The sequence below is a fragment of the Phytophthora cinnamomi genome (genome assembly GCF_018691715.1).
Source record: "Phytophthora cinnamomi strain GKB4 chromosome Unknown Contig117, whole genome shotgun sequence".
Lineage (NCBI taxonomy): Eukaryota > Oomycota > Peronosporomycetes > Peronosporales > Peronosporaceae > Phytophthora > Phytophthora cinnamomi.
The window spans coordinates 357,593-369,927 of NW_027151050.1; the positions used below are offsets into that span (position 1 = coordinate 357,593).

The 12,335-nt window shown below is 54.9% G+C and overlaps 2 protein-coding genes across 2 annotated transcripts; both read left to right on the forward strand.

Moving 5' to 3' along the window:
- Positions 1-1,283: 1,283 nt before the first annotated feature.
- Positions 1,284-4,610, forward strand: IUM83_10396 (transient receptor potential ca2 channel (trp-cc) family protein; the record flags this gene model as incomplete). The annotated part of the gene is made up of 1 exon (XM_067934895.1): positions 1,284-4,610. The coding sequence occupies one exon, from the start codon at positions 1,284-1,286 to the stop codon at positions 4,608-4,610; it is 3,327 nt and encodes a 1,108-aa protein (XP_067781412.1).
- A 278-nt stretch (positions 4,611-4,888) lies between these two features.
- IUM83_10397 (acetoacetate-CoA ligase) lies at positions 4,889-7,856 on the forward strand (the record flags this gene model as incomplete). The annotated part of the gene is made up of 13 exons (XM_067934896.1): positions 4,889-4,982; positions 5,060-5,135; positions 5,203-5,272; positions 5,344-5,416; positions 5,495-5,747; positions 5,822-5,891; positions 5,966-6,322; positions 6,412-6,573; positions 6,650-6,796; positions 6,860-6,959; positions 7,032-7,202; positions 7,273-7,377; positions 7,447-7,856. The coding sequence occupies 13 exons, from the start codon at positions 4,889-4,891 to the stop codon at positions 7,854-7,856; spliced, it is 2,088 nt and encodes a 695-aa protein (XP_067781411.1).
- Between the last annotated feature and the right edge of the window lie 4,479 nt (positions 7,857-12,335).

Consider the following 12,335-nt stretch of genomic DNA (forward strand, 5'->3'; position numbering starts at 1 on the left):
TGCCTCCTCCGCCGCTGAACGCCGGCGGACGGAAACTGCGCGGCCACGGTACTGCACGTCGCACGAAAACGCGATTAGGCTTGGGGAATCTCTGGCACATGCTTGTCAAAAAGTCACGACAGTCTGGAAGCAGATGCAACGTGCTTATTATCCACGGAGCCTGCACGCCGTCGGATACTGTGCGTGAATGTATTTTAGCATAACGGCATGCGGCACAAGATGTGTGCTGCCGCAGCACTGCTGCGTCGCCGAAGCAATGGTCCAGCTGCGGGCCTTCAACTTTGGCCCCGCCCGCCGGCAGATGGAGCGCGGACAGAAAACTCTCTCCGGGTGTCCGTGCGTGCTGCAGAGACCGCGTGTCCAGTCCGTACGGCCTCCCACGACGTCAGTCACGTTTACAGCTATCCATCGATGGCGTGTGGCGATTGCAGCCTAGGCAGGCGGAGAAACGGAATCGGACAGTAACGGCGGCAGCAATGCATGCTGCAGCCTCTCAAACCCCCTGCGCTGCATTGATGAAGAAATGCTGCTGGGCCTATAACCTACGGGAGAACTTGCCCACTAATGCTTGACGGGCTCATTTTTGAAGTAATATCAGACCACCAGCTAACCTGGCACCTTGCTTATAGGCACAGTTGTCCTTGATACATTGTGAGATGTACCCTACCACGCACGGCCAACGGCCGCCATCGATTCCTGTGCGCGGTCCGTTCGACTCGAACGCGCTCGAATCTCAATCGCCATGGAGCACCGCAGACCGCCTCGCCGTTCCCGTCGCTGCCCCAGCAAAGCGAGCGCTGCATCTTGACCAGCTCGAGTTTGTCCCAACCGAAAAGGCCACTTTATCCAGCATAAAAGCTGGAAAGCGTCACAAAAATCCCTCTCGCAACCCTTTCCCTACTATCAAGTGTTTACAGAATCATTCCACAACCTCTAAATCCAATACAATCAGTATCTATTCCAAACAATTATCTTCCAACGAGTAGATAAGTACACGCACCTCCTCATGCATCCGCTTCAAAAATCAGCACTTCCGGCACAATCTACTGCAACAGCGTAACTCCGCATCCATTACAAAACCTCCGCTTTGCCGCGCAGAGCCAGGGCGCTATTCAACAAAAACGCCACGTCGTGACCCGAAAGATTAGAGTTCGCCAGCTTCCAGCGCATGCTCTAACCGCATTACGGGACTTCCAGCGCCGGCGTGCCATCTTCCTCCCCTGCCTGCCCTCGATCCACTCGCTACCATCCCTCCGCTCTCTCCGCCAGCCACCGCCGCGTCCATGACGGAGGCCGCGGACTACCACGCGCTGCCGGAGCAGGGCTCGTTCTCGGGCCACGGCGGCGAGCGCGTCAGCCGCCGCAGCTCGCAGGGCCCGTCCACCGCGGCGGCCGCCACCGACAAGGCGTCGCGCACGCCCACGCCGCTGCCCAGCGGCTCCACGGACGAGGCCGTGCTGGAGATGGGCGACGCGGACGACGACGCGCTGCCGGCCGCGCCGCGCGGCACGCCCAAGGCGCTGCCCCGCACGTTCCTGGGCCCGGGCTACGGCCGCAACTCGTACTTCACGTGGCGCCTGCGCATGAGCACGCTGCTGGTGGCGGCGCTGGGCGTCGCGGGCATCGTCGTGTTCTGGGCCTCGCACGACGTGGGCCACGGCGGCGTCTACGTGCAGGACGTGGGCTACGCGCTGGCCTTCCGCCGCACCAACACCACGGCGTGCGTGGCCGGCACCGACTACTGCGGCGCCTGCGACACCATCGTGGTGTACGCCATGCTGGTGTACCACGTGGCGCCGCTGCTCGTGCTCATCGGGCTGCCGGCCTCGGGGCTGCGCGTCTTCGAGCCGTTCCGGCGGCGGCGCGACGGCGGCGGCCGCCAGAAGATCCAGCGCTCCGTGTTCTTCCAGTTCTGCGAGCTGCTGAGCGTCGTCGTGCTCGTGTTCAGCCTCGTGGTCATCCTCTACTTCGCGTACGCCATCTTCCAGGGCAACAACTTCCACTGCAGCCGCGCCGGGGCCATCCTGTACGTCGTGTTCGCGGTCGTCACCTTCTTCGCCAACTTCGTGGTACTCACGTACTTCGCGCGCTTCCGCGAGCACCTGAGCATGCAGCTGGGCGCGTTCAAGGAGACGGACCAGACCGGAGGAATCAGGTCGAGGCTGCAGCGACGCCGGAGCAGGTACAAGTCGGAGCGCTCGCGCGTCATCAACGACCTGCGCAAGCACCTGTACAAGGAGACGTCGCTCGGGAACGTGGCCAAGCTGGAGAGTCTGCTCGAGTACGCCAAGGAGCGCCTGGGCACCGACTTCGCCGAAGAAATGTACTGCGACGCCAGACTCGTGTGCAAGCTCTTCGGCCGATCCAAGAAGAACCCCATGCACGTGGCCGCCTACTTGGGCAACGTCCAGACGCTGCAGTTGCTGCTGGACGCTGGCTTTCGTGTAGACAGCTACGACAAGGTATCCCGCGTGCGCTTTACGACGGGCGACCTCTTCTGGACGTTTGCACAGATTTTCGTGTCCAAGCCACTGACGTCCGAAGATGAGATGGCTGCGTCCATCTTCAGAACGACGCTCGTGACGCCGCTGCATTGCGCAGTGAGCACGGGGCAGATTCAAGCGGTTCAATGGCTTGTGGATCATGGCGCAAACGTGAACCTCAAGTCCAAGGCGTCGTACTGGTCGGATCGCATGCCGCCGCTTTTTGTGGCTGAAAACCCCGACATCGTCACACTGCTTCTCGAGGCTGGCGCCAACCACCTGGAGGTACCTGATCCAGGTCACATGAACACACTGACAGTGCTGCAAATGGCCTACATGCGTGGCAACTTTCCTGTTGCACATGAGCTGGAAGAATGGGGAGCTGACGTGGCGCTTACGCCACTCCATGAAGCTGCAGCAAAAGACGATATCACAGGAATCAAAAGGCTGCTGAAAACGGGAGCTGACCCGAATTGTGTGGGCGAGTACGGCTACACTGGTATGCATCGCCGAACGCCATTGCACTGGGCAGCAATTAACGGTGCTGTCCAGGCTGTGAAAAAGCTTCTTGAAGCCGGATCTGACCCGGACTTCCAGGATATCTTCGGCCGCTCACCTCTCCATTGGGCCGCACGTGTGAACAAGCCGGAAGTCGTTCGTTTGCTACTGAGCAAGGGCGCTGATGTGAATTTGCGCGATTATCGTGACCACACCCCTCTGCTATGCGCAGCATCATCGAAAAACGTGAGTGTCGACCTGTTTGAGTGCCTCGTTGAGTACGGCGCAGATATCGACGATCGTCTTCCGAACGGTGATACAGCGCTGCATATTGCCATGAAGTGTGAGCAAAAGGGCACGGCGCTAGCACTCTTGGACGCAGGTGCAGACGTAATGGAGACGAATCGCGATGGATACCGCCCAGTGGACTGCACTACCTCGACGCAGTTGCAGTTTGAAATCAAGCAGGCTGCCGGTGACCGCGATGTTATGATCAGCTACACGCATTCACACAGCGAGTTCGCTCTGAAAATCCGTGACAGTCTCGAGCGTGCGAACATCACGTCGTGGCTGGACCTTATGGACCCCACTGGTATTGGCGGTGGATCCGTGTGGCGCGAAGAGATTGCACGTGGCATCAAAAATGCCGAGGTGATTATCTGTCTGTACACGGAGGACTACCCGGTCTCTGAATGGTGTCTCAAGGAGCTGGCGCTGGCCAAGCAGCTTGGTAAGCCAATCATTGCTGTGTCTCCTGAGGGTGCTGCTGTCACCGATGAAATGCAGGTGTACATCTACACGCGGCAGATGGTTCCTTTCGAACAAGCCATCAAGAGCGTCAACAACGCCAACAAGCGAAAGATCATGTACGAGTACGACGAGGAGCGTTTCGCGGCTCAATTCCGCCTCCTGCTTGACGGCGTTCGTGATGAAATTGAGAAGCAGCGTGAGGCTAATGTCACTGGAAGCCGCCGTCGCTTGGCGAATGGCACCAGCGTGGTCGGATTCGGCGAGAACATCGCGGATTGGGATCCTGCTACGCTCGACAACCTTAGTTTTGCATTCGTATCGCACGGCGATCACCACCACCACTTCGTCAAGCGTCTCCATGACCGACTTCAGGATAACCAAGTGAGGTGTCTCCTGGACGGCACCCAGACGTATGCGGACATGACCGAGCGCATCCACGCCGCCAAAGAAGCCATCCTCAAGTGTGACGTGTTCATCGTCGTGCTGTCCAGGAAGACCGTCAACAGCGAACTTGTCAAGGACCAGTTGGCGTTTGCAGAGGACAAGGGCAAGCCCATCCTGCCGATCATGCTGAACGATATGGAGATTCCTCTCGACAAGCACTACACGCTGTCGCGCGTCGAGCTGCTTCACTTCACGCCGGAGCTGGGCTTCAACTCGAGCTTCATGCAGCTGTTGGGCCGCGTCCGGGACAATATGACCACCGCGAACGCGTCGTTCAACGCCCCACGTGCTTCCGCACGTCCAACCTTCCGCGCCGTGGCTCGAATGACCGCCTTGGGTCACGCGCGTCAAAACAACAGCATGGCCGTCAACGCCGCCGCGCGCGCCTTCCTGGGACGCCCTCGCCTCTCGGAAGCTGCCGTGTCGCTCGTGTAGACGGTGCAGTGCAAATTTATAAAGCTGCCTCCTGGATTGCGAGGCACTCCCGCTCCATCTCCATCAAGGCGACATCCTGCTAGCTAGCCCCGTAGGTAGCTAAGGCCTGTAAGTTACAATCCAAACCATTTTTCCCAGAACTGCAACGTCAAGCATACATGTAGCCATCTCGCAACACTCGCGTGCACCACATCAAAATCCCAGCTTCAACTTCTGTTAAGTACGACTTCAAGTGTCCCTAACCGGCTCACTCGACCATTTACAACCGCACGTGGACGATGGCGGTGCTGGGCAAGCGCAAGGGCGACGATGCAGTCGCCACGGACGCCAAGAGGGCTGCAGTGAGCAAAGGAGACGTGGACGAGGGCCCCCGTACGTCTGCAATTGTTTTAAACATTGTTGCACCGGTGCTAACCGCCCCGGAACCCGATGTATCATTCGTGGAGCAGTGTGGACGCCGTCGCCGGAGCTCTTGGCCTCCTCCAACTGGACCAAGTTCACGCAGCTGGTGAATGAGCGCTTCAAGTGAGACAATTGTTGTTGTTGCTAGTTGGGGAGGGGGTGGGTGGCTAATGCTGTTGTCTGGGTGAAGGTTGTCGCTGGAATCCCCCCAGGAGCTCTGGAAGTGGTCGGTGGACAACCTCGAACAGTTCTGGGAGGCGGTGGGTGGATCACAGCTGGCGGTGCAATGCGGGGGTTAGTGTAGAGGCTCACTTGGTGCTTGGTGGCGCAGTGTTGGGACTTTACGGGCATGATCTCGTCGCAGCCGTACACGAAGGTGATCGAGGACAAGGAGAAGATGCCAGGTACGGACGGTTTGAGTTGATACATCGAGAGGTGGTGGGTTAATGGCGGTTGTGCGGCGCGGTTGTGGGGACTATTAGGTGCCAAGTTTTTCCCGGGCGCTCGGTTGAACTTTGCCGAGAACCTACTGCGCTTCCGAGATGACCGGCCGGCGATTATTTTCAAGGCGGAGACCAGTAACCAGGAAGAGGTCATTTCGTTCAAGGAACTGTACGCACGTGTGGCGAAGTTGTCTGCGCGATTGGCGGAAATGGGCGTTGTCGCGGGTGACCGTGTTGCAGCGTATATCCCGAACATCCCGGAAGCCATCATCGGCATGCTTGCTACCACCAGGTTCGCGTGCTGCCTGGCATTCGACTGTAAAATCATTGAAATGCGTACTAACGTTTGGTTGCTTTTGCCAACAGCCTTGGAGCAATCTGGTCGAGCTGCTCTCCTGATTTTGGAGCTCAAGGAGTTCTGGATCGCTTTGCCCAGGTTCGTTCAACTCTGTTGTCACCAGGTTTCCCCTACTTGGTTGCTGATATTCATTCCGCGACGAATCACACCAGATAACACCGAAGGTCGTGTTCACTACGGATGGCTACTTCTACAAGGGCAACCGAATTGACATGTTTTCACAGCTGAAAAAAGTTATCGACGACCTACCGACTGTGGAGAAGGTGGTGGTCGTCCGCTTTACCATTTCTGGCAAGAACGATTTGGATCTGTCGAATATCCGAGGAGCAGTCTACTATGATCGCTTTATCGAGGAAGCAGTGCAGCCTGTGAAGGACACGATACCGTTCGCACAGTTGCCCTTTGATCACCCCGTCTACGTCATGTACAGCTCGGGAACGACAGGGCTTCCAAAGTGCCTTGTCCAAGGTCCCGGTGTTGTTCTGAACCACCTGAAGGAGCTCGCAATTGTACGTCTAGCGTTGAGCGTCGTTCGAAACTTTCTGTCCGCGGTTACTAACAAAAGCTTTGTAATTATCGGCGGGTGTAACTTATGCAGCATCTGAACGTTCAACGAGAGGATCGCGTGTTCTACTACACGACCACCGGCTGGATGATGTGGAACTGGGTCGTGAGTACACTAGGCGTTGGGGCAACACTGGTTCTCTTCGATGGCAATCCGTTGTACCCATCCACAGACGCGTTATGGAAATTCGCGCAGGTAAGTAAACGTTCGTGGTGGCTGCTGAACCCGTAAATGCATCTTATATTTTCCGTTGTCAAAAATGTCGATGCAGGACGTTGGTGTAACGGTATTTGGTACTAGTGCACGTTACTTGGCCGCCGTCATGGACTCAGGATGTGTTCCCGGCAAAACGTTTGATTTGTCCAAGCTGAGGCTGATCACATCAACAGGATCCCCAGCCAGTACCAACATCTTCAAGGTTGGTGGTCATAATTTGGGGGCGAAAACGATACCATTGCAAACTAACTCTTTGTCGCCCCAGTTTGTGTACGAGGGGATTAAGAGCAATGTGCAATTTGCCTCCATCAGTGGAGGTACAGATTTGAACGGATGCTTTGCTCTGGGCTGCACCAACATGCCAGGTACACGAAGTAATGTGCTCCCGCTGTCGTAGTTAAAGGATGTATATACTCAAGATTGCTGTTGTATCACAGTGCTTGACAGTGAGCTGCAGACGCGCGGTTTGGGCATGGATGTGCGTATCTTCGATGACGATGGCAAGGAGATCATTCAAGAGCAAGGCGAACTGATCTGCAAGCAGCCGTTTCCGTCGATGCCGCTGTACTTTTGGAACGACGATAGTGGCTCGAAGTACCATGATGCCTGTGAGTGAAAACTATTGCTGTATACTTTTGGTTTGATTGTGACTCTGACTCGTGATGTTGGCGTGTGAAGACTTCGACACCTTTCCAAATATTTGGAGGCATGGTGACTTTGCCAAGGTCACGGACAGCGGTGGCGTAATTATCTGTGGTCGCTCTGATGCAACCTTGAAGCCTGGTAAGAGCGTCTGTGCTTGAGTTTATTTTGTAGCTCTATACCGTTTTGCTAAACCAACGCATCTTGTAGGCGGTGTTCGCATCGGGACGGCAGACATCTACAAAGTACTGGAGCGAATGGAGGAAGTGGCCGACTCGGTGGTCGTTGGACAGAACTACACGCTGAATGACGGCACTCCCGACGTTCGAATCCTGCTGTTTGTGGTGATGGCAGCCGGCCACGAGTGTACCCCTGTCTTCCAGAAAAAGGTTCGCCAACACATTCGTGACCAAGCTTCTCCACGACACATGCCTGGTATGGTAGTAGCCTGCCCGGCAATCCCTCATACTGTGAGCGGGAAGAAAGTGGAGCTCACCGTGAAAAAGATCATTGATGGTCAAGCTGTGACCAACAAAAACGCGCTACAGAATCCGGAAAGTTTGACGTGGTTCGAAGAGTTCGCGGGGTCTCTGCGCAACAAGGAGACGGGTGGCGCGTAAGATGCCTCGGAGTCATCGTACTTCGTAGAAGTATGTGAACTTGTAAAAGGAAATTCCAGCACTACTTTGCGGACACCAGTCTGAACAGTAGATTTTCATTCCATTTTTTGTTGGAAGATGACAAACGAATGCCTTGCTCGGAACGATAAATCATCCTCAACTCTCCGAGTCCACTTCAAGCGAGCTCTCTTACTGACACTGTTGTCGGATTGTCCAGCGAGTTCCAGCAACAGGGCTAACTCCACCTTGTAGTGCCCCAGTTTTTATGCTGGCACTCAGCAAACCGCTTGCGTGTCTTCGTGATCGTCACTACCGCATCTGCATTCGTGGCGCTGGCTTCCATCTTGAACGAGGCATTGACTTGCGCTTCACGCGTCCATTTTGATGCGTAGTTGCTCGCGTCTTGAAACCCTTAAACTTGTGTACCCCTTTCGTCATCGTCATGGACGTTCCAGAACTTCGTAAGAATGCCTCCGCCTTGGCGTTGTCTCTTTCCATCTGGCATCTGCCATGAAAATGGCTTGTCAACCTTCTCGATCTGGGTCTTGAGCCACTCGCTCCGCTTGGAGACGAGCAACATGAGCAAAACAACCTTCTCGTCACTTGCATCGACACAATTGAAACACCCGAAGGCCTTCTACAAAAGCGTTGGACTTAGGAGGCTCGGATCGATCTGCTTGAGTGTGCTCACTACTTTCTCAACCATGGAGGCGGCACTGTGGCGAACCACCTACCCACTTCAAAAGTAATCCGACGACCTTGCATGAACATAACGCCTCTGCAGCGAGTTCGACCAACATGTCCGCTACCGTTTTGAACAGCGCATCTTGTGAAGCTCCGCTGTCCAACTCGCCGAGGATCAGCAGCGCCAATTCCATGCTCGAGTATTCGATGCTTCTTCTTTGAGGTCATAGGTCGAGATACTTTGGTTCAAGCAATCCGAAAACTATTTGCCGAAGGCACTCCACTCAAACGTGCAGAATGATCTTCTCGACGACTGGGACGAGTGTGTCGTTGTGTTTCTGATTACCAAGCCGCGGACAAAGCTCCGCGAAAAAGTATTGCTCGAGCTCCTGATCACCAGCCTCCACTGCCAGCTCGCAAAAAAGGTCGAATAAACTTGATATGGAGAGCGTAGCAGTTTGAAAATAATACTTGCCCTCTGAGCGTTCACATCCTTCATAACCACGTCAAGTTTGGCACCATCCACCAGTTTCTGAGCGTGAAGAACTTCGACAACGACATGTAAAGGCATGGCTTTCGCTGCATGTTCCGCATGCTTCGCGGACGGCCACGCAACCATCGCGTATCTCGCATACTTGGTGCTCCTGGTCGGTCCTTCATTGCCCATGTACCCTTCTTCCTTCTTGACCCCGTGGGAATCCACATTTGAGACAGCGTTTCTTGACCGGGGTTGAGAAAGCTGAATGTCGTCGATTTTCGAACTCGCCCGAGGCTCTCACCGCCGGAGTACCAACGCATAGATTCTTTGCGCTTGCCAGGTTTCCAACCCATGCTGTAGCCAGAGCCAAATTCAATTTTGTGTGCCAAACGCACGATGTAAAACTTGAGCTGTTTGGCTGCCGGTACCAACACATTCGCCTCTTCAAGAGCGCGAAACCTCGCGCTGTCGATGCCTTTCAGTGCTCCGGTGCCCACATCCTGAATACTTTTCGCTGCATACTCGTGAGAGAGCAGCAGTGTGAATGGTTCACCTTCCTCGTCCATGCTGCCCATAAGACCAGCCAGGTCTTCACAGAGCGGCTGACCGTGAGCTTTCTCGAGGTAGCGCATCGTTGGGGGTAAGCAATAGTGAGTACACCAGAGCGAGACGGTAGCCCTTCTTCACCTTCTTCCAACGCATGTTCTGCATCAGCATAGTGCACAGCGCGATGAAGAAGAAACACCACAGTTCCATCAGCCTTCCCGAAATGGTGGCGGTGCCTCACCCCACCACCTCGGTACACGACCAAATCGCCGCCTTCGTGAGAACTGGGCAACTGAACGACCAGCATCGCAATCATGCTGTCCTCTTGTTCCGTGTCTTGGTGCTTGACGAAGTGCCCTCCTTCGCCATACACCAGCAGCTTGTACAGCACGCACTGAAGCGGTATATATTGAATCGGTCTGAGATAACTTGGCACAGTTTGTCAAGGCCGGTTTGCCACGCCTTGTTCTCAAACCTCACTTGTGAGGGCTCGAGCTGCCAACTCTGGCGCACGTCCTCATCCATCTTGGTCTCGATGTCCGAAAGGAGACTTCGCGCCCTTTTCGATCAGTTTCTGAGCTTGCTCGGCGCTGATGGGGACCGGAATGGACCCGGCTTCATTGAAAACTAGTCCAGGTGCGGTTGATCTCGTCCTTCAAATGAATATTCCCCCGCTCGTTCATCGGCCCGAGTCAGAACACTGCTTATCTGCCTGGCTGCTCCCGACGGAACTGTAACACCTTCTGGCTCATCTTCTTCCCCTAATGGCCGCTTGCTCTCTTCAAAGTCGCCGTCGATCATTGTTGTGGCTTGAACGGCGAGCAAAATGGAAAATAGCTGGAAAGGACGAGACGGTGGGCTGTAGCCGACTTCGATCTGTCTACTGGGCGTTGAGAAAAGGACATGTGTGAACCTTTCTGCAAAGTACATCGAGTGTTGTTTGCAAATTTTCAAGATATAAGTGCTGGAACTTGTGTTGGATTAAAATCGACAAAAACATTTCCGAAGTATCGCCGACGTTATCTGCGTACCTTCGGGGATATCATCTTCACGCCTTCTAATGCGGCCGATAGTTGGTCTGAAAGTCCACTTGTAGCGTTCCTCGAGGTCAACCTGTTGGCGCAGCCATTGCACGACGTTCTGGCGGTCGCTTTGAACCGCCTCGCGAATGATTCGCTGCACATCAACGAATCTTTCTCGGTCCCCTTTGAAAAGCTTCTTCACAATATCAAGTTTTCCCTCCCGCGTAGCACTAGCGATTGACGCCAAGCGAAGGATCTCCGCTTGAAGCGCCAACACTTCCGTGTAGCCGAATGCACCCACCAAGTCTGCAACCAAATCGGCGTCGAGTTTACCAAACTGCTCGAGGAGCCACCGCATGCAGGCCCCATTTTTGTTACGAGCAGCAATTCGCACAGCCTTGGGCGAGTTGAAACTGGGGCACCGCTTGACGAGCCATTGAATCAACTCGAGGTTTTCTTTCCCCACAACAGTGCCCTCCACAATTCCAGACGTAGGTTCTCCACTTTCAAACAACCATTTCACCACACGGGGACAAGGCCGATAATAAGCGGCCATACTAGCCAGCATCGCAATTACATGCTTCGGGGTGGCTGCGGCTTCCCGCGGTTGGGTCTCGTACAACCATTTCAACACCTCCACGTTGTCGTACTTGGCCGCCAGCGTGAAAGCCTCCGGGGTACATCCTTTGCGGCAGTTCTCATGCAACCATTTTGCAATCTCCAAATTACCAATGGCCGCGGCGTGGTCGATGGCAAACGCAGTACACCCCTCTTTGCGGTTGCTATGCAGCCACTTGAGCATTTCAAAATGGCTATTGCAGGCAGCTTTGTCCATCGCGTCCGTGCTGCACCCTTCCGTTCTGTTCTCTTGCAGCCATTTTACCACATCTGAATGACCATTTTGAGCGGCGCAGTCCATGACTTCGTGCGTCCAAATTCCATTTGGCACACTGGTGTGAATCCATTTCAGCATCTCAAGGTGCCCACTGTAAGAGACGCTGCTTATGCCATCTTCAAGAAAGGTCTCCGACCAACCTTCCGTCCGATTGTCTTTGAGCCACTGAACAACATCCATGTGTCCGCCGTAGATGGCCCCATCCATCGCTGAAGTGGTGCAGCCTTCCCTGCGGTTTGCGTGAAGGAACTTGACTACGTCTAGGAAACCCTCAGAGCTTGCTCTGTCCATTGCCTCCGTAGTGCATCCTTCTTTCCGGTTTTCGTGCAACCATTCCACCACTGCGAGATGACCACTACCAGCAGCTGAGTCCATTGCAGCGGTCGTACATCCTTCCTGACGGTTGTCATGAAGCCACTGAGCTACCTCAAGCTGGCCGTCCCTTGCCGCAGAGTCCATTACACTGGAATCAAACTGGAGGCTTGCGTATTCACTCAACCATTTCACAACTTCCAAGTGTCCATGTTCCGCAGCAGATACGAGTCCAGCCTTAGTGCACGTTTCACCTCGCTTTCTGTGCAACCACTCCAGCACCTCAAGATGGCCATTGCAAGCTGCTGCATCCGCAGCATCACTTGTGCACCCCTCAGTGCAGTTAGCATGCAACCACTGTAGAACATCCAAATGGCCGTTCCGAGCGGCGGAAGTCATCGCTCGATTTGAGTATTTAACCCTACGATTGCCATGCAGCCACTGTATGGTTTCGAGATGGCCACCTTCGGCAGCCATCTCGATGGTATTGTCAAAATCTGCTGCCCAGGGCCCCTGCGCAACTGGAAGTTCGTCCATCCACT